The following is a 23197-nucleotide window of genomic DNA, read 5'->3' as shown; positions in this document are numbered from 1 at the left end:
GAACTGAAGCAACTCATGAATGACGTATCAGTCCATCAATTCACTCCATCATCCTCCAATTCCTCAGCAAAATCTGTTTCAACACCATATCCTTCACCTGTGGGAAACGAGTCAACAGAACCTACACAGCAGCTTTTGGACCTGCAAAGGGATTCGCACAATTCGTATATAAATAACCAAAGCCATCATCCTCCAAGTTCCCCTGCATCCTCATCAGCTTCAGAAACTAATTCACTGAATAGTCCTCATTTGTTTTTCTTAGGGTAGTAGAAATTTAACTGTATTATTTACTAATTTATGTATTTATCTTTCAATTACTAAAGTAATAAAATAAAAATGCTGTCCTTAAAACTTCTTATTTATTTGTGTTCTGTGTACTTTTCTTTAACCTACCGTAAAAAAACAGCCAGTCGTTCTTTGGGTGAAACTGATACTCTCCAGAACGTGTCATTTTTTCTCAGCCTTGGTTCTAGTTTCTTTAAAAGTTCACGGAAGGTGTACTGCGTCATCCTAAAATATTCATAAAACTTAGTCTCATCATCTACGAGGTGAGAAAATAGTGTTCGAAACTCTCCCTGTACTGGTCTTGTTTACCAGGCACTGTGGATCCATAATTTTCTTCTTCTTGTTTGCCTTCGTTCGTTTTCCTCTTCGTCTAAAGCAAGTGCTATAAGTCCTAATTCACTATTACGAAAATTAGTGAACATGTTTTACAGCTTTCACAAACAGAAACACAGCTCACCGCGTCCGAGTCACTACAAGGAACAACAGAGACACGGACGTGCCCCGGTCATGTGTGGCCCCTGCAGGAACGGACCGGAGCACGGCCGTCACTCGTCCGACTCTCGGCCCTGACACGGCCCGGACGTGTGTGTCCCTACCTTAAATTAGAATTTTATTGGAATAGGTATCCGAGACAACTATATCACATGCAGCTACAGGAAACAAGCATGGGTGAAACTGGATAAATCATGACAGCGTTAAAGAGTAAAGACGCCCTAGTTATGATGAAATTTCATGTAGGATTATGAAGATTAGTGCAACATGTATTAGTTCTGCACTTAGTCACCTGTGCAGTGCGTATTTAAAGTGCGAGTAGTTTCGTGACAGATTGAAATACTCGTTAATGAAATCACTGTATTAAACGGATTAAACAGGTAATGTAGACAATTATAGCTAATTTATTTGCTAGCAGTGTTTACAAACGTTTTCGAGAGAGCAATTCATAGGAGACTAATGGCACATCTCAGTACACGTAATTTGCTAACAGTCTCGCAATTTTGTTTCGGGAAAAGCTTGTGAAACGCTGTTAGATATGGCAATAACAGTTTACCTCAGACGAGATAAATCAGTTGCGATGGTACATCTACATATATACTGGTCGCATGAACAATATTATTGATCTTCTTTCGAGATGAATCAGCTGCTACAAAATTGAATGAGAATATGTGCTCGACTGTAAATATCACAATGGGTCGGTTAATCAAATGGGGTCGGTCACACACTGTTACCTTTAAGCCCTGATCGAAGTACAGCAATCATGAAGCCCATTCATTAGGACAGATATTAGTGAACAAGAGAATAAACAAATAATAAATAAATAGGGAAAACTAAAGGGTAAGCAGTATGAGATAGTCGCATAAGACAATACTGTGAGCTAGAAACGATGGTTTAAAATTAGTCATTCACATACATAAGGAAGAAAAACACCCAAAACTGAATCCTGCAGGGCTTCATTTGTGATTTATCTTCAGCCACTAAAATTTTCTAACCTTCCAACATTGTTTGAATTATTCGACACAATCGTTTGCATTCTGTATTTTGAGTATGTCGCTGTGAGTAAAGATATCGGTTTCAAACAGCTTGAGTTTTTCTAAGAGAGTAACATGATCTACATTCTACAGAATCAAAAGCTTTGGAAGATCGCGAAAAATACCAACTGGTGATATTTTATCATTAAAGGCTTGTACTACTTAATGAGTGAATATATAAATAGCATTCTCAGTCGAGCAGCCCTTCTGGAATCCAAACTGTAATATAGTAACTAAATTGTTTCCACTTAAGCGTGAGTACATTACTTCTTTTGAGTACAATACTTTGTCGAGTATTTTGGAAAAAGATCTCAGTAGGGACACTGGACAATAGTTGTTGAAGTTGCTTGGCCATCTTTCTTACGAAGAAATTTAACAGTGCACATTTCAATCTGTCTGGAAACATTCCCTGCCGCAGTGATGCATTGTACGTATCAATAAGGACATTACTTATTAAGCTGGATCATCTTGTCAGAATTGTAGATTCCTAATGCAATCGGAGTATTCAACAAAGGAATAAGTGCGGAATGAGAGCTTGGAGTCTTGCAACTAAGTTACGAAATCCTATAACCAAAAACCACAAAGTTCAACAGCGTGAAGTCTCGTTAGTATTCAACGAGAAATATAATCTTCATTGACTTTGTATACACAACTAAAAACCATTCAAGTTTATTCCACTAATAAAATTACGCAGTGCAACAAATCTTCTATAGTTCACAACATCCTAATAGTATTCAAATAACAACAAATTACGCACTGTTTTAAAATATTAACTCACTGAAACCTGCTTTGAGGTTCTCAGTCTAACACCATTTGAGTTCCGAAAATATTCTATTTCCTCAACTCGTGGTCATCGAAATATTTCATGTCCGAAATAACAACTAAAGTCCAAGCGACTCTCTCGCCACACAGTGTCTTCGAAACAGCTTAGGAAACCAACCACATACCGACAAAAGATCCTAAGCATTGTCTTGCTTGCTTTTTTAAAACCTTGGTCAGATGACCGCTGCGCTAGTCAATACATTGTTTTCAATCTGACCAACATTCGTGAAAATTGGAAATAATATAACATTTATTCATTTCACAGTATACATTAAATACGATTGGCTTATTTGCAATCTCACCTTAGAATATTCACCCTAAATTTAGCAGTAACAATTAGCTTCATTAACTGTATTCGTAACATCCGAAGCCGCAGTTACAGTAGTCAAAATAACATCTTTACACACGTCGGCGCTGCAGGCATAGGCTAGCAAAAAATGGCTCAAATGCTCTGAGCACTAAGGGACTTAGCTTCTGAGGTCATCAGTCGCCTAGAAGTTAGAACTACTTAAACCTAACTAACCTAAGGACATCACACACATCCATCCCCGAGGCAGGATTCGAACCTGCGACCGTAGCGGTCGCGCGGTTCCAGACTTTAGCTCCTAGAACCGCTCGGCCACTCCGGCCGGCATAGGCTAGCAAATGATGGTTTTACATACATTAAATTATATAAATATTACCAAATAGACATGGAAAATGATGGAGCTGGGATTCTCATGTCGAGTTAATGATTTGTGTTGTTGTGAAGAAATTATTGTTTTAGCAGCGTTGTTTATGTTATCTAAAATCTTTTGTAACTGTTTACTCATTTGTTAAACAACAACAGTGGCTTCCACATCTATATCTACACTACTGCCCTGCAACTCACACCTACGTGCCTGGAAGAGGGTTCTTCAAACCACATTCAGACTATTTCTCCACCGATCCACTCTCTAACAGCGCGTGGGAAAAATTAACACTTAAACATTTCTATAAGAGCTCTGATTTCTCTTATTTTATTAACGTCATCATTTCTCCATACGTAGGGTGGCAACAAAAAAATATTTTTACATTCAGAGTAGAAAGTTGGTGATTGAAATCTCATGAAAAAACTCGTCACAATCAGAAACGCCTTTGTTTTAATGACTGCCATCCCAAGTTGTTTATCATGCTCATGATACTCCCCCCCCCCCCCCCCCCGCCTGTTTAGCGATGATACAAAAAGAGCTGCCCTTCTTTGAACTTTTTCGAAGGCCTCCGTCATTCCTATTTGGTAAGGATTCTATACCGCATAGAAATAGTCTACAATCTAGCACAGGAAGGACAAGCGTAGTGTAGACAGTCCCTTTAATAGACCTGTTGTATCTTCTAAGCGGTCTGTCACAAAAGAAAATGCAGTCTTTGGTTCGCTTTCCCCATAGTTTTATCTTTGTGATCATTTCAGTTTACGTTGTTCATCATTGTAATCCAGAGGTATTTAGCCGAATTAACAGTCTTTAGATTTGTACGACTGGTGGTGTAACCGAAATGTAACGCATTCCCTTTAGCACTCAACTGATTGATCTCACATTTTTCGTTACTTCCCGTCAACTACCACTTTTCGAAAGTCGTGTACTGCATCGTCTATCGATTACCACCGTGAACACATGGAAGTACTACAGGAATGGTACAATACATTTCTGCAAAAGTTGGAGATGGAAATCGTTGGTTGTCTACGGAACTGTTGGGTGAATCTGGTAAGTCACAATTGCTCAACCCGGTTTTCGACTCATGGACGTTGATATCTTACTTCATTATGACCCCTTCAAAACTGGGCAACTAGAACATTAATTAGACTTTAGATTGATTATCGAGTGAGGTAGTGCAGTGGTTACCATGTTGGACTCGCTTTGGGGAGTATGACTGTTCAAACCCGCGTCGGACCATCCAAATTTAGATTTGCCTTGATTTCCCTAAACTGCTCCAGGCAAATAACGGAACGGCTCCTTTGAGAGGTCACGGCCAATTTCCTGCTTCATCCTTAAAACAATCTGTCTCTAATGACATCGATGTCGGCGGGACACTAAACGCTGGTCTTATTTCTTTCTTGTTAGCTTTATCGCTCGAGAATTCTGTCACGTGCTTGTAACGATCACTTAACAGTGATAAGACCGTTAATGGAGGCAATATCGGCTGATATCTATCTGTGATGGTTATCGTTATGAAAAAGTGATGTGAGTCTGTGTTGTAGCGGCATTAAGGACACCATGCCGCAGAAAGCGTTGCTTCTGTTGCTCCTAGCAGCGTCCGTGCGGTGCGCCCCAGGTGAGAACCGCATCTGTTTACATATTGTTTACCTACACTCTGCGACCAATTCTTAATGTGTCTGAATGTAACTCCATCTTCTGTCTGGAGTATGGTACTACAGCTGGTCAATATCCAATAAAACAAAACCAATGGCCGTTATTTAGGTGTTATTTTTAGGCTAACAGTTTCGACGATACATTACATTATCTTCAGGCTTGCTTGAATCGAGTAACCATCGTATTACAAAATACTGCATCACTTCTAATTGGTCTCGTAACGATTATCACGGGCATGCGTGCTTCTTGGACAACTGTCAGCAACTGTTTGAGGGGCTGTTTTGACAGTTGCTGCAAGGTCCGCAGGAGAGCTTCTATAAAGTTTGGAAGGTAGGAGACGAGGTACTGGCAGATGTAAAGCTGTGAGGACGGGACGTGAGCCGTGCTTGATTAGCTCAGTTGGTAGAGCACTTGCCCGCGAAAGGCAAAGGTCCCGAGTTCGAGTCTCGGTCCGGCACCCAGTTTTAATCTGCCAGGAAGTTTCAATCCTCTCTTAATTTTACCGCTAGCAGGCCGAATTCTCTGGCATTGTGTTAATAAATTGTGTATATTGACCGTCCAAGAAGTCCCGAGACTGATTTCATTCCTGGCGTGTCAGAGATGTCGGTGCAGTAAGTACGGTGGCAGATGAATTAACAGGAGATGTGCATTGGACTAGTCAGGTACGAGCAGGCAGTGTTAAGTAGTGGGCGTGCGGACGTACTGTGTCACAAACCGGAATAGGGCAACATCTCTAAATCAAGTGTTCAACACGTTTTCCAGTATGTTTTGAAGACGCAAAAATATCTGCAAAGTGTGTCCCGTACACCTTAAGTCCAGAAGAAAAACAACAACGTGCGGGCACGTGCCGCGGCAATATTGGGCGAATCTTTTCTGGAAAAAATGATCGTGGTTGACGAGGCTTGTTGTTCTAAATACTAACTTGACACAAAGTGCAGAAAATCACATGAAGGGGCAACTCTGTGGACATATCATGCATTCGAACCGCTGTGATGTGAGAGTTGAATAACATCCCAAAGGAGGACTCTGACAGCTTCACATGGTTGTATTAACGGAGTTAGGGGGAGACTATGTAGAACACGTGAAGCATGAAAACCACAATCTTAACGTTCATTTCTTTCATTAATATTAACTCGAAACTTTTTGGACTGATGAAGTACAGAAACCTTCTTTGTGATCCGTCTATCTATTAGTGAAAACCCTATAAAATCCCTACAGCAGTTCCTGAGATTAGCATTCATATATAGACGGAAAAACCCCGTGAGGTTTTTTAATCTGTGATATGTATAGATGTAGAGATTCTGCTCAACATTCGCTGCCGTCCGGAGTTAGTTCGTTACTTGTTCCATACATCAGACTCACGGGTAAAGGTTATGAAGTGGAAAACATAAACAGAACAAATGTATAACAATTACATACAACTAAATAAAAAATAGTATTTATATGGCAGCTTGCTGGCTGTTTATAGTAATTTATATCTCTACCCAAGAATTCATCTACGGCATAAAAGAAGTTATTATGGAAAAGCCTCTGTAATCTACTTTTGAAAACGCTTCTGCAATTTGTCAGACACTTTATTTCAGTGGAAAGATTGTCAAATAATTTTACAGCTTGCTATTTCATTCCTTTCTGTGCCGGAAGTTAGATTCATTATTTTTTGTCTAGTATTGTACTTGTGAATATATTTGTTATTCTCCAACTTACATGGATTATTGATAGCAAATTTCGATTATACTTGACTGTGTGGTTTTATCATTGTTTTATGTCCGACTTTATGTAATCGTTTTATAAAGAATGTGTAGTCTTTTAATTTTAGAGTTTCTTATATTGCCATATCGTACTAAATCGCCTATAAAAATTTGTCAGTGGATCTATTCATTGGTGTTCTGAAAATTTGTTTTCGTACCAGTGACGGCGAGCCGTTCAGAATGTGTGTCATCGATTTGCTGAGCATGGCACCGGCATGATGATACATAGACACCTATTTGCTTCCGTTGCAAATTGTAACTTAAATATCTTCTGATAGAGATTTTTGTTTGAATTTGAAATATGTATCTTGTAAGGTTTGTTACCACATGTGGGGTTAATCACTTTGCAGAAAACTGAAAGAAGAGAAAAATATATTTGAAAAAAAGTTGCTGCTAGACGATAAGTGCCCTCTGTCCTAGTCTCCGTAAAACCTCCCACACCTCAGTGTCTCACTTAGGTGAATGAAGTTCAGGTCTGCACTGCATTACAAGATGTGTTCAAATAGAATGAACAGCCATGTGGTTGTCGTAATATACACTTATGTTACTGCATAGCTTGATTGTATGTACTAATTGTCATTAGTTATCTTTGTACTGTGGCACTGTTTTGTAATGTACAAAGTACTTACTGTTTGGTTTCTGATTTTTGGGATGATTTGGTAATGCTCTAAGGCTCGAAACTAGTCACCAAGTAATAAAGAAAATTATTATTGCTACTTCGATGGTTCTCTGTAATTTATTGCATAATTTGGTAAACCATAAAGTTTCTGAGATCATGCCTTCAAGAATGCTGGAAATCAGCAACATATATTAACTTACTGACTTCAGTATCCCCAACTCTGGCACTCATTAGTAGGGTAATAGTAGCCGAACCTATACTTCGCCTGAAGATGATGGATACGCAGTCCATTGAAACGTTGCGACTAGAAGATGACGCAACTCGGCTGATAACCCGTGAAGATTTCATAGCTGAAATACGCCGAGAAAATCTGCAGTCTCATAGAACCTGTACGTTTTAGTAAGTGTACAATACAGGTCTTCCAGTCCAATCTTTTTATCAATATGCACATCTAAGAACTTACAGTTTTCTACCTCGTTTATAATATCTTGGTGATAACTACGTTAATTGGAGATGGGATATTTTTGACTGCACAAAACAGTGTGAACTGCGTTTTTTCAAAGTTTAAGCCTAGTCCATTCAGTAACTTTCACAAAAAAAATAAAGTTAAGTACTCGTTTGTTCCTGTCTATCTTAACTCTACTGCATTTGTCTTGTAGTCCACAACTTAACCATAACTAAAAACCACAATTGATGATAATGTCATAAAATTATGAACCAAAAGAACTGCTTATTGTAGATATCTCCTGTTGGTAACTTTCCTACTATAGGGTGGAGCCCCTCCACGCCCACGCCGGCAAGATGACCAACACAAAAGGTCTACTGCCATCTCTGCATAAAGGGTTAGTTATCACTAAGTGAGGTCTCGCAGGGTGTGGGTACTGAGATGTTTGTGTAAGTCTGTCTCGAGTTCCTGTATAGTCGTGTGACGAACGTTTTGAATACTTCCTTGACGGTTTCAAGGCGGTATTCATTGTGAAGATCCACGGTGCGAGTCTAACGTAGAGCGTAGCTAATGGTGTGTAGCACTTTGTTCTGTATGATCTGCAGGTGCCACAGACGTCTAGGAGCTGCAGATCCTCACACGGGAGCTGCGTACGTCATCAGAGGTGTAATCAGCGTCGTGTATATGGACCTCGACACCCTCCTATTCAGTGTGCTTTCCCTGTTGAGCATTGGGTAGAGCTGTTTGAGCCTCGCGTGCGCTCTGTTGGCAACGTACTTGATGTGGTCCCCCCATGTAAGTTTCCGGTCCAGCCAGACACCAAGGTATCTGACTTTCTCTCGGAAACGTATTGGGCATGTATGTAGCGTTATCTGTCTACTGTGTTGATGTTTGCGCTGTAGTTTCGGTCTGCGTGTAAACAGAACTGCTTCGCACTTGGCGACGTTTACTTTAATACGCCATCATTCCAGCCAAGGCTCGGCAGTTCTGAGTGCCGTCTGTATTCATGAATTAATGTTCTAGGCGCTACAGTCTGGAGCCGAGCGACCGCTCCGGTCGCAGGTTCGAATCCTGCCTCGGGCATGAATGTCTATGATGTCCTTAAGTTAGTTAGGTTTAATTAGTTCTTAGTTCTAGGCGACTGATGACCTCAGAAGTTAAGTCGCATAGTGCTCAAAGCCATTTGAACCAATTAATGTTCGACGGTTTCCAATCTTGCGCAAGGATGGCTGTGTCATCCGCGTAGATGGCTAACGTCGTGTTTTGTGTTACTGGAAGATCATTAATGTAGAGGCTGAACACGATGAGCCCCAGAATGCTTCCCTGGGGTACTCCAGCTTGGATACCATGTTATGTCGATTGTTTGCCCTGCACGTCAGTGTTGACACATCCGTTCGTGAGGTATGAGTGTATGAGACATACGAGTCCGCCGTGGAAACCAGCATCGCTTAGTTTGTATGACTTTATGCAATAATTTTCTTGATGCAATAATTTACCAACAGCCGTATGTATTGTAGAAATTTATTTTATGAACTTCTTATGTGCTACCAGTTTCGGCATTACATTGATGCCATCTTCAGGCCCCACACGTCATAGTCGTAAAATCGCTATACACGGAAGGAGCCATATAACTGGATCCGTGAATCAAATCGTTCTGCAACAGCTCTTGGTGGCCAGGCTGCTGCATAAGGATTTGATTCACGGATCCAGTTATATGGCTCCTTCCGTGTATAGCGATTTTACGACTATGATGTGTGGGGCCTGAAGATGGCATCAATGTAATGCCGAAACTGGTAGCACATAAGAAGTTCATATAATAAATTTCTACAATACATACGGCTGTTGGTAAATTATTGCATCAAGAAATACATGCCAGCCGTTGTCCCATGGCCCACAATGGATCAACGAAGATTAGTTTGTATGAGGCTGTTATGCCAGAGGCGGCCGAAAGCTTTGCCGATGTCCAGGATCTCGGACCCTGTGCCTTTGTTCGTGTTGTGGACGCGTGTTATATGTTCAACTAGCGGAGGAGTTGTTGTGTTGTTGAGTGGTGATTCCTAAAGCCGAACTGCTCCGGTCTTAGGGTGTCACTGGCGATGCAGTGCCTATTGATGGGTTTTAGTATTATCTTCTCAACAATCTTTCTGAGCGAGCTCAGCAGACTGATGGGTCGGTAATTTTGCGGGTGGGGGTGGTCTTTCCCTAGCTTCCTAAACATCAGAACTTCGGCCACCTTCCAAAAGTCAGGGAAGTGCCGGTGTTGTAAGATGACATTCGTTATGTGTGCAAGGTATTCTACGGCTCTGTCTGTGAACTCCTGGAGGACACGGTTTCGAATGCCATCGGGACCAGGGGCTTTCCTAGCATTGGTATGCTTGATAGCCCAAGTAATCTCATTTGTGCTAGTACATCTGATTTCGTCGTGCGTGGGCTGAGCTACAAGTTGTGTAACCTTCTGGTCCGTTTTAAGCGTGTATACTTGGTCTGAAGGGGCCAGATTCGACATGAAGGATGCTGGAAGTTTTGTGACCATAAGCTCTGCCTCCTCCTTCGCGGAGTACGAAGGACTGTCTGGTGCTTGTAGAGTCGGAATGTAATGGCGAAATGTCTGGCTAGCTTCCATACGCCAGCACGTGTGGTATCTAGCCCTGCGAGTTTCTGCCCCCATTGCTCGTTTCTAAATGTTTGTATTTTCTCCTGAATTAGTCCCTGGAGTCTGCAGACGTGTAGTTTATAGAACAGTCACCTGGTACGGTGCCAGTATCTCCTGAGGTAGTTCCTCATTAAGATAAGGCCTAGGACTTCCTGGGGAAGGGCCGTTGAGTGTTGTTGTGGTGTTGTATGTGGAATGGCGTCAGACATTGCGTCTTGGACTGTAGTAGTGAGACCTTCCACCTCCTCATCAATTTGTTGCATGTGAGTGTCCGGAATACGACTATCAAGCGTTTCCTTGAACAGGGTCCAATTCGTGCACTTGTAGTTCAGTACCCTGCATGCTTCTGTGTCCCGTAGTGTTTCTTACATGTGAAGTATTACAGGCATGTGGTCCGAGTCCAGATAGTTTTCAACCGTAAGCTTGAGTGTGCATGTGATGCCCTTGATGAAGGCTGCGTCTAACACGTCTGGCTTGAGTCAGGCCTGTGCAGGCATGTTCGTAGGGACGTTCGGCCCAAGTATAATAGATTCGCCCTAGTGCAGGTTCCTGTTGCTGGATCAATTGTAGTAATGCAAAGTAATTAGTTGTATGTTGATGAGACAGCACGTGGCGCTATGTGACACGGCGGTCAAGGTCGCAGCTGGGGTCAGACTCGCATGGCACCCATGTGAAGACGGAATGGACTGGAAGACAGCTAGTAACACTGGCGGTGAGGTAGACACGTCAAAGGGTCGAAGCCAGGGCCCTCAGGTGGACCAGCTGCAGGCGGGCCGCAAGGCTGCAGGTTACAACGTGGCAGTAAACCCAGGGCAAGGGCTGTATGATACTAGACAGCTGATGGGTCGCGCACCTGATCGGCAGCAAACAGCGTGGCTCAGGGGCAGGCAGTACGGCAGAGAGCCTCTCAGTGGTGGTGTACCATGTCGACCGTGCACGGCTTGCCTGTACATTTGGACAATGTCGGCAATGTGCACTCAGTGCTTGGCATTGGTATCTGATGACAAGACGACCCCCGGTGGTGCTAGCTCACATACACACACATCATTGTGTGGCTTGATTTTTGTGCCAGTATGGCAGGGAAGCCGCAGAGTGGCTCCACGAACACTCTCCTGAGTTTAAACACTTCCGATGAGCAGCAAACTCCCCAAACATGAACGTTAATCAGCATATCTGGGATGCCTTGCAATGTGCTGTTGAGAAGAGATCTCCACCCCCTTGTACTCTTACGGATTTATGGAAAGCCCTGCAGGATTCATGATGTCAATTCCCTCCAGCACTACTTCAGACATTAGTCGAGTCCATGACACGTCGTGTTGCTTCACTTCTGTGTGCTCGCGGTGGCCCTACACGATATTAGGCAGGTGTAACCGTTTCTTTGTCTCTGTAGTGTAGTTATCAGGGCAAAATTGGAAGTTCATATAATACAGAATAAATATTCCTTCTTAGTAATGACCACGGGCCTCTGATTATCAGTAGTGCCCAAACGTTCATTCTATGAACTGCATATGGCAAATGTACGTCTCATTGCAGGTGGCACAGTGCAGCAGAAGGTGTCGGCACTACAGGGACGCATTGTGAATGGCGTCGAAGCGGCACCTGGGGAGTTCCCTTATCAGGTGAGTACTGATACCTAAAAACCAGCAATCTGCTTGACAGTGTAAAACACGAGCGCTAAAAGTAGCAAGTCCATATGGTGCCGATTATTGCAAAATAAATCTTCGCTATTGCTAATTACTTTGCTACCATACAGCTCCCCAGTTACACGCCATCCACTGTCGAATCTCTCCTTCACTCAGAAAGAAATACTCCAGGTACCTGTATCTATACATCTTTTACCAAAACCTTTTAGCAACTTCAATATCGGTCGCATTGTTGATATAATCTGACAATGGAAACTGAATATATGCAGCAAAAACATAGAAATCATTGACAAAGATCGGTATCCAAGACGGTCGAAACTTGATAAGAGTGAATTCAAAGGCCTGGGATTTTACCTTCTAATAGAAGTTTCTTGCATACTGTGTAGGGACTCAGAGAGAGTTTCTGTTACTTCTAGACGTTTTTCTTATAGGTCTGGCAGCTGTGTGCATCCTGGGGAGAGTTAGAAGTGTGGAATAAATAGGCGAGGAATTGAGAAATTGTGTAGAGTGATTCACTGTTAGAGTGTCGAGAGTGTATCATCTACTTGGCAGAATCTCATGGAGGCTAGTAATATTAGTAATTTTCGCCTAACAAACATTAATATATGCTCAATAGTACACGCCTGATGGCCTAAAGTTATCGAACAATTGAAAAGAAATGAACCATCGCATAGCAGCGACAGAATCTATTATTCTTTATCTTTGCCGTTCTTGCGCGGTGCCTGTAAATCTCTATGTACATGTATCGATTAATGATATAAAAAAGAATTCTGTTGTTTCAAGACAAATGAGGCATTGGGTGCCTCATCTTTTACTGTTTGTATTCCATGAAAGGCGGACGTGGACTTACTCCGTTCCGCAACGGTATTTTATATTTCATGTCAAAATATTGAGTGAATATGCTAATTGTTATTTTTCCAATCAGAAAACATGTAGTTTCTTGTAATTGATTACGAACAGACAGCATCAAGAGGACATTTTGACTGTTATGTATAAAGTATTTAACCACAATGGTCATCTATTGTAATTTAATATGAAAAGGTACATAGCAGTAAAAAAAAGTGTGTTAAAGATAAGTGTGCTTATTTTAGTAAATTAACCTTGATGATTTCCATCTCCTTATTTACTTGAATGATAATTATTTTGTGTTAGTTCATCACCAGAAATTACGATCACGTGGATGGGCCGAACGCAGCATGAGGCAGAAGGAACATCATCGTTTTCCTATTATTTCTGAACCAACTCTTTTTTGCCGGCCGCGGTGGTCTCGCGGTTCTAGGCGCGCAGTCCGGAACCGTGCGACTGCTACGGTCGCAGGTTCGAATCCTGCCTCGGGCATGGATGTGTGTGATGTCCTTAGGTTAGTTAGGTTTAAGTAGTTCTAAGTTCTAGGGGACTGATAACCACAGCTGTTAAGTCTCATAGTGCTCAGAGCCATTTGAACCATTTGAACCAACTCTTTTTTTTAATTGTGTAGTGTTGCATTTCTTTTAAAGTCTATAAATCTTCTGGTCCCTTAGTGTTGTTCCGGGTATGACTACATCGCGACTATAAAAATGCATAGAAACGATAATGTTTCTTCCGAAAGATCTCAAATATATCAATATGCTGCACTTATTCAGGTATTTAATGCTCAACGTTTGTTATTATAATAGTGTAATCAGTCCCTGATTCTGTTGTTAAGTGGTCCACCAAAATATTCACTTTTTCGACATTTTTCAAAAAAAATATAAAATAACAATTATTTTTCTTTTCGTCCCCCAAGGGCTGTTTGGAACTATTGATGGAGATTTATTTATCTGTAGATCACTTTTACAAGGATACCGGGTATGTTTGAGTATTAGAAATGAAGAACGACGAAATTATTAGAATTTATATATATAGTCATTTACATACTTAACGGGTCTAGTATGACAAGGATGGGACATATAGTATGAACCCTTCCAGCATTTCCATTAAGTAATTTCAAATCAGGATGGTCGGATTGGAGAACGCAAGGCTAGTCTGTTAAAACAATGGCTACCCCATTTGGTTTATCCCTAGTGCACAATACTGTTTTACCAAGAAGTTATTTAATAATGTAAAAGGCTTATGCTGCACTGTTCATTCATTCCTCAGTTCCAGTGACTGCTCATCATACATACTGCACACACATTATTTCACAATACACACACAGACGCGCAGACACACACGCACACCCACCCACCCACCTACACACACGCACACACACACACACACACACACACACACACACACACACACACATTCGCACCCCCCCCCCCCACACACACACACACACATACACACTCACACACACAGTCAGCAGATGTCAGGACCATATGGACAATATTTGTTTTCCATGTTGCGTGCGGCAGCTTCCCAATTCCTATCCTCGATAACTGTGACAGCATTCCTCTAAAACGAGTTAGATGTTGAGCTCAAAAAGAGGGTAAGAAGTCAATATTACACATTGCATAGCTTTAGGAGTAATTTTTTGTAGAAAATAAAAAAATAAGGAAAAAATGGTCAGAAAGTGTTATGTGAAATTGTTGTGTTACATTTTTATCAAATGTATGCTTAATGTTATCTGAGTAATACATCAATGTATAGAACATGATACTTAATGGGTATGTTTTAACGGCCTTTTAAAATAAGTTTGTTCTAGTAGTCGTTTTAATATCCGTAGGCTATTTATCGTACATTTTTATTCCTTGGTGGATAATGCTATTTTGAATTTTGTGTTTATTTGTTTATTCTTTCTTGGTGGGCAAGTGCTCTACCATCTGAGCTGCCCAAGCATGACTCACACCCCGTCCTCACAGCTTGGAAGAGCACTGGCCTGCGAAAGGTAAAGGTCCCGAATCGAGTCTCGGTTCTGAACACTGTTTTACTCTGTCAAGGAATTTCATGTCAGCGCACACTCCACTGGTTCAAATGGCTCTGAGCACTATGGGACTTAACATCTATGGTCATCAGTCCCCTAGAACTTAGAACTACTTAAACCTAACTAACCTAAGGACAGCACACAACACCCAGCCATCACGAGGCAGAGAAAATCCCTGACCCCGCCAGGAATCGAAGCCGGGAACCCGGGCGTGGGAAGCGAGAACGCTACCGCACGACCACGAGATGCGGGCTACTACACTGTAAAGTGAAAATCTCGTTCTAGATCTCTACGAGCTCGACTACCATTTCTGGTTATTATTCTTATGGCGCCTTTCCGTAGTTTCGAAACTGTGTTCATATTTTGTGCGTTTGTTTCACAGGAAAGAATTCCATACCTAAGAACTGAGTGTATACAGGGTGTTACAAAAAGGTACGGCCAAACTTTCAGGAAACATTCCTCACACACAAATAAAGAAAATATGTTATGAGGACATGTGTCCGGAAACGCTTAATTTCCATGTTAGAGCTCATTTTAGTTTCGTCAGTATGTGCTGTACTTCCTCGATTCACCGCCAGTTGGCCCAATTGAAGGAAGGTAATGTTGACTTCGGTGCTTGTGTTGACATGCGAAACATTGCTCTACAGTATTAGCATCAAGCACATCAGTACATAGCATCAATAGGTTAGTGTTCATCACGAACGTGGTTTTGCAGTCAATGCAATGTTTACAAATGTGGAGTTGGCAGATGCCCATTTGATGTATGGATTAGCCCGGGGCAACAGCCGTGGCGCGGTACCTTTGTATCGAGACAGATTTCCAGAAGGAAGGTGTCCCGACAGGAAGACGTTCGAAGCAATTGATCGGCGTCTTAGGGAACACGGAACATTCCAGCCTATGACTCGCGACTGGGGAAGACCTAGAACGACGAGGACACCTGCAATGGACGAGGCAATTCTTCGTGCAGTTGACGATAACCCTAATGTCAGCGTCAGAGAAGTTGCTGCTGTACAAGGTAACGTTGACCACGTCACTGTATGGAGAGTGCTACGGGAGAACCAGTTGTTTCCGTACCATGTACAGTGTGTGCAGGCACTATCAGCAGCTGATTGTCCTCCACGGGTACACTTCTGCGAATGGTTCATCCAACAATGTGTCAATCCTCATTTCAGTGCAAATGTTCTCTTTACGGATGAGGCTTCATTCCAACGTGATCAAATTGTAAATTTTCACAATCAACATGTGTGGGCTGACGAGAATCCGCACGCAATTGTGCAATCACGTCATCATCACAGATTTTCTGTGAACGTTTGGGCAGGCATTGTTGGTGATGTCTTGATTGGGCCCCATGTTCTTCCACCTACGCTCAATGGAGCACGTTATCATGATTTCATACGGGATACTCTACCTGTGCTGCTAGAACATGTGCCTTTACAAGTACGACACAACATGTGGTTCATGCACGATGGAGCTCCTGCTCATTTCAGTCGAAGTGTTCGTACGCTTCTCAACAACAGATTCGGTGACCGATGGATTGGTAGAGGCGGACCAATTCCATGGCCTCCACGCCCTCCTGACCTCAACCCTCTTGACTTTCATTTATGGGGGCATTTGAAAGCTCTTGTTTACGCAACCCCGGTACCAAATGTAGAGACTCTTCGTGCTCGTATTGTGGACGGCTGCGATACAATACGCCATTCTCCAGGGCTGCATCAGCGCATCAGGGATTCCATGCGACGGAGAGTGGATGCATGTATCCTCGCTAACGGAGGACATTTTGAACATTTCCTGTAACAAAGTGTTTGAAGTCACGCTGGTACGTTCTGTTGCTATGTGTTTCCATTCCATGATTAATGTGATTTGAAGAGAAGTAATAAAATGTGCTCTAACATGGAAAGTAAGCGTTTCCGGACACATGTCCACATAACATATTTTCTTTCTTTGTGTGTGAGGAATGTTTCCTGAAATTTTGGCCGTACCTTTTTGTAACACCCTGTATATGATTAGCATCTTATTAAAGAACTATGGCTGATACACGCTGATGACAGGACTGTGGGGGCATAACATGCTCATAGCATTCTGTTTACAATTACTTTTGTATGTTCACACCACTTGAAATGAGAATCAGTATTCATTCCTTTAAATTTCGTGTTACGTTAAATGCAGGAACGCCATTAGTGTTATTCGAGAGGATTACGCTTTGAGCCACCAACGAATTTAAGATGTTGCCTTCCTTCCATTCCAAATTTCTTTATAGCAGGAGGAAACAAATGCAAACCCCAGTCATACAAACAAACCAGAAGCACGCTTTACGCTTCATGGAAGGTCGAGGGAAGGCCGGCTTCAGGAGCCAATTGCAAAAATGCAGAATCATGTGACTAAAACTGGTGCCAGAGAAAGAGATTTTTCTGAGATTGTTCAAAATCTCTTGTCCGAAAATAACTTCGAGCAGGTAGAGAAAAGATACGTCAAGACAGCTTTTCGAATCCTTTAACGTAAAGGAGGGCATCAGTGATCATAAGGCTGTGATAGCATCAGTTACTATATGTGTTATAAGAAATGTCAAGAAAGGCAGAACAATATTTTTGGTTGACAAGATTAGTAGGGAGCAAGCAGCAGATTACCCGAGTGCTCTTAGTCAAATTTTCAGCACTCATTGTGAGGATGAAGATATGTAGCAAAAATGGATTCAATTCAGAAGCATTGTACAATTCGTCTTAGACAAGTACATGCCAACGTAATATGCACGGGAAACAAAAGATATATAGTGGTTCTATAGTTTACGCTTCAAGTCAGACTTAAACGAAAAGTACAGTTGGCAAACAGCGTTTGAATGAAGTCACAATGAGCGTAAGGACAGCAGTGCAAGAGGCATTCAGTGAATTCGAAAAAAAAAAAAAATGTCAGCTGATCAAATATAAAATGGTAAGAAATTTTGATCATAAGTAAAATCAGCAAGCGGATCGAAATCCTATACTCACCCGCTCCATGACCATTCTGCTACTGAAACGGAATATGACAGAGAGAAGACGCAAATACTGAATTTGGTCTGCCGATATTGTTTCACTGCTGAAGATGGTAATACGGTTCTTCAGTATGGTAACTGATCGAACGCTGAAGTGGCAGAAAATGAGAAGTGATGGGAAAATAAATAACCAACTAAAATTTATCTATCCTTTTCGACATAGGCAGAACACAATTTTGTTCAGTCACACCTGTTGTGACACAGTGACTGCTGGAGGAAACAGGTGGTTCTTCTTCTCAAGGACAGCGGAGTTAACGAGGTGAACGAATAGCCGCAAACGACGTCCAGAGCTGTAGGTTATCAACATACACGCATCTGACAGCAGTGGATGTGTTCTACCTGATGTATTTGACACCTCTTGAAACGTCCCCTTAGAAAAATTATACATGACTGTGCTTAAACTGACACACAATATTTTTTTAGCGCAACGCAATCTGACTTTAAGTAATCCCTACAAAAGAATGGCCCTGACTAACATTAACCTATACGTTTCACAAATCACTTACCTCACAAAAATCTTCGTTACTCAAGCTACAGCAATACAGCGAGCGCCACTACTGCCAGCTAAATAAAAGATTCAAACTACCAAAGGCACTAACTACTGATATGCATAGTTAGCAAATGAAAAATTTTGATAGAGAACAAACAATGTATTTACCTTAATAGTGTTGAGATATCATAATGTACATAGCAGTTCATGACATCCAGTCCTACAAATTTCAAAACTCCGCCATTTCTCTCCCCACATCCACCACTGCTGGCGGCTCACCTCCAACTGCGCAACGCTACGCGCTGTTAACAGCCAACAGCCCAACACTACAATGGCAGACAACAATGCAAACTAGCCACAGACTGCACACAGCACAGCCAGTGATTTTCATACAGAGCGCTACGTGGCGTTACCAATAAGAAAACAGAAACAGCTTACTTACATAGCCCCCATGCTCCCCACAAAAAATTTTACAAATTGTTTTGGGCACTGGCCAATACATGTTTGTTAAAATTTTTTTCACAATTACAGTAACAAAGAAATCAAATGCACACACTTATTGATACAATGTTGGTCAAATGCTAAAATTTTCTCACAGTCCATAAAGACAGTCCTGATCATTCATCACAGTAAAACTGCCGTTTCTTTTCTCAAAGTCTGAGCAGTAAAAGACAATGCACACGGAAGTAGTGGATTTGCATGCAGACTTGAAGAAGTAGTGTTGTCCTTCCAACAAAAAGACAGTGCTGACTCTTGACATGCTGACAGGTAATGGGCCACAACAGAGTAAACCCACAGCAGAGTCATTCGACGTTTTGAAGAATATTGGTAGGTAGGTCATCACAGAGCAGACCCACTGTAGTCCTGGTAGAGATTACGGTATTGGTGAGCCATCAGAGGTGCAGACCCACTGCAGTCCTTGTAGAAATAATGGTATTGGTGGGTCATCAAAGATGCAGACCCACTGTAGTCCTTGTAGAAATAATGGTATTGGTGGGTCATCAAAGATGCAGACCCACTGTAGTCCTTGTAGAGATGACCAGCAGCCATCTGTTGTGACTGTGCAGGTGCACAATCACCATTGAAGAGTCTTGCAGATAATATAGCAAGTCCATAACCACCATTTGTGAACTCACAAAGTTTCTGGAATTGTCCTTTGAACCAGCAATGCTGTTATCCAGTCCCTTGCTGAATTATTAACACACGCGCAAACACTATCAGTCCCTACTTGTCACATATTGTCCATATACTATGACCAACAGAAACGTGTGCAGTGAAATGTAACTAACAAGTTACTTAATCTGATGAACTGGTGTCCATTACAATTTTATAACATAAGAATACAATTACAAAGATACAGAATACATCATTAAAGAACATAACAATACAGATAACATTTGTAGTAATAGGGGCTTTACAAAAGAATCGAAATAAACATATACATCAGTGTTACAGGAATTATGACATAAGTAAATACATAAAAGATGAGAATAACTTTTGAAACATCAATTCACACATGAGCATTAAAACAAAACAGAACAAATAATGTCTAAACATCTTTACAAAGTAAATAACATACTATCAGAAAAATTATACAACATAACTCTCATCAGATAAACACATAAAGACAGGAAGAACGCATATACCCAAGGGTACACAAACACATAGTGGGATAACACAAGGAAAGGACAGGGTTTGTTTTACTGCAGTATTTTGCAAAAAAAACTTTCTTTACTTCTCGGAGATCTCCCTTCGTTCTTCATTATTTCCAAAAAGTCCCATCTATACCTGCTTTCTATACTTCTCACTTCATTTCTTCCAATTCATCGCAACTCATTCTCTTATATAGTCTACCCCCTCTTAAGCTAACTTAAATCTACTAAGCTCAGACGCTTAGATGCAGCAGCATAAAACAATTAAGACAAACAGCAATGAAAAAAATGGAAATTGTCAAAGCAAGCTGCAGTAAATCTAAATTACCAAGCAATGCAACATTACAAGTAATATGAGCCAATGTGCAGCAACAATAAAAATAAATCAGTAGTAAAACTAGCTTAACAGAGTAATACAAAGTGAAATTTAGTAGCACTATGCCTGGCAAACAGCAGCAGCAAATGCAATAACTTATATCTAAACATGACAAAGCTCAATCAGAAAAAGTATTACACTAAAGATGGCCGTGTCTAATACCTATGTCACATCTTAATACTAGAGTGATGCATCACGATAAGTTACTGTAGCAGACAAGTTACCAAATCGTCTAAAAATTATTTATGCAGTTCCTGTGAAGGGCAATGTCTATTTGTGCTCTCTTTTCTAAGAAAGTAGATCATAAATGTATTCTTTCCTGGGTCTGTAGACAGAAAATAGTGATATTAGTACATCTATTAAATTTTATAATGACCAATGCTGCAGTGCAGCTAGAAACTAAATATTAAACGAAATGAGCAAATACACTCCTGGAAATTGAAATAAGAACACCGTGAATTCATTGTCCCAGGAAGGGGAAACTTTATTGACACCTTCCTGGGGTCAGATACATCACATGATCACACTGACAGAACCACAGGCACATAGACACAGGCAACAGAGCATGCACAATGTCGGCACTAGTACAGTGTATATCCACCTTTCGCAGCAATGCAGGCTGCTATTCTCCCATGGAGACGATCGTAGAGATGCTGGATGTAGTCCTGTGGAACGGCTTGCCATGCTATTTCCACCTGGCGCCTCAGTTGGACCAGCGTTCGTGCTGGACGTGCAGACCGCGTGAGACGACGCTTCATCCAGTCCCAAACATGCTCAATGGGGGACAGATCCGGAGATCTTGCTGGCCAGGGTAGTTGACTTACACCTTCTAGAGCACGTTGGGTGGCACGGGATACATGCGGACGTGCATTGTCCTGTTGGAACAGCAAGTTCCCTTGCCGGTCTAGGAATGGTAGAACGATGGGTTCGATGACGGTTTGGATGTACCGTGCACTATTCAGTGTCCCCTCGACGATCACCAGTGGTGTACGGCCAGTGTAGGAGATCGCTCCCCACACCATGATGCCGGGTGTTGGCCCTGTGTGCCTCGGTCGTAGGCAGTCCTGATTGTGGCGCTCACCTGCACGGCGCCAAACACGCATACGACCATCATTGGCACCAAGGCAGAAGCGACTCTCATCGCTGAAGACGACACGTCTCCATTCGTCCCTCCATTCACGCCTGTCGCGACACCACTGGAGGCAGGCTGCACGATGTTGGGGCGTGAGCGGAAGACGGCCTAACGGTGTGCGGGACCGTAGCCCAGCTTCATGGAGACGGGTGCGAATGGTCCTCGCCGATACCCCAGGAGCAACAGTGTCCCTAATTTGCTGGGAAGTGGCGGTGCGGTCCCCTACGGCACTGCGTAGGATCCTACGGTCTTGGCGTGCATCCGTGCGTCGCTGCGGTCTGGTCCCAGGTCGACGGGCACGTGCACCTTCCGCCGACCACTGGCGACAACATCGATGTACTGTGGAGACCTCACGCCCCACGTGTTGAGCAATTCGGCGGTACGTCCACCCGGCCTCCCGCATGCCCACTATATGCCCTCGCTCAAAGTCCGTCAACTGCACATACGGTTCACGTCCACACTGTCGCGGCATGCTACCAGTGTTAAAGACTGCGATGGAGCTCCGTATGCCACGGCAAACTGGCTGACACTGACGGCGGCGGTGCACAAATGCTGCGCAGCTAGCGCCATTCGACGGCCAACACCGCGGTTCCTGGTGTGTCCGCTGTGCCGTGCGTGTGATCATTGCTTGTACAGCCCTCTCGCAGTGTCCGAAACAAGTATGGTGGGTCTGACACACCGGTGTCAATGTGTTCTTTTTTCCATTTCCAGGAGTGTATATATAGCCTATATAGAGCAATGCATGAAACGTCATTCACTAGGCAAATGGTGTCTCCAAAGCCAAAAGAATCTCTCAACTAGAAAGACAATAAATGTAAAATGCTTCTCATCATTTCATTAGGCATTTCAGTAAATATCATAAATTAAGAGCTCCACAGTGTAATCATATGTTTTCAAGTTTGAGTGTGTCGTATTTGCGATGCTTTCTACAAAGAAATGTCAATAGCGAGGATAATGGCCTCCCTTTTTTTTTACCTGTACCTCTGAAAAGGCACACACTAATGGCTTTTTCTCCAGGCGTCTGACAAAGCTGGCCGCTCAAGATGCAATACGTCAAGGTCACTTGGCTTTCTTACCGAAATATTTATGTCACCAGTTTGCACTACAGTGACAGTCTCATACAAAAATTTCACAGTTCGAGAATTTGCGTTGCAAATCTGCAGAAACAAAATCCTATAAATATAACAGTGTCCAAAAAACTTTCGTCGGCATTGTAATACATTCACGCATTTAAATACATTTCATAACTCTTAAAGTACGATTCTTGGTTTCCAACAACCTTTTTCACAAACCAGAGTCCCTAACCACTACTCATTATTCCTTACCTTATTACACATATACATATTCGTCGACACTTGTTCAATATTTCATCATAACAGATACGTAGCATAATCAAATCACTCATATAGCATCAGCATATTGATCATAAACATACCGCAACAGCATAATACACATAGTCATCGTAATAATAACATCGTAACACCTCAGTCAACTCTCAAAATCGTCGTAGCTTTCTCCAATAATTTCAAAACCTAAAATAAATTATCTGCTCACGACAAAAGTGTCATCGATC

The 23197-nt window shown here is 42.1% G+C and overlaps 1 protein-coding gene across 1 annotated transcript in view; it reads left to right on the top strand.

Annotated features, from left to right (window-relative positions):
- Window positions 1-11103: 11103 nt before the first annotated feature.
- LOC126456289 (mite allergen Der f 3-like) overlaps window positions 11104-23197 on the top strand; it is a 94163-nt gene continuing 82069 nt past the window's right edge. The window contains exons 1-2 of the mRNA XM_050092044.1: window positions 11104-11443; window positions 11956-12041. Of these exons, the coding sequence (XP_049948001.1) occupies window positions 11104-11443; window positions 11956-12041 (426 nt within the window). The remainder of the gene's footprint in view (window positions 11444-11955; window positions 12042-23197) is intronic.

The sequence above is a fragment of the Schistocerca serialis genome, chromosome 1, assembly GCF_023864345.2.
Source record: "Schistocerca serialis cubense isolate TAMUIC-IGC-003099 chromosome 1, iqSchSeri2.2, whole genome shotgun sequence".
Lineage (NCBI taxonomy): Eukaryota > Metazoa > Arthropoda > Insecta > Orthoptera > Acrididae > Schistocerca > Schistocerca serialis.
The sequence above is the reverse complement of the archived record's forward strand: the minus strand, read 5'-3'. Positions and strand labels throughout refer to the sequence as shown.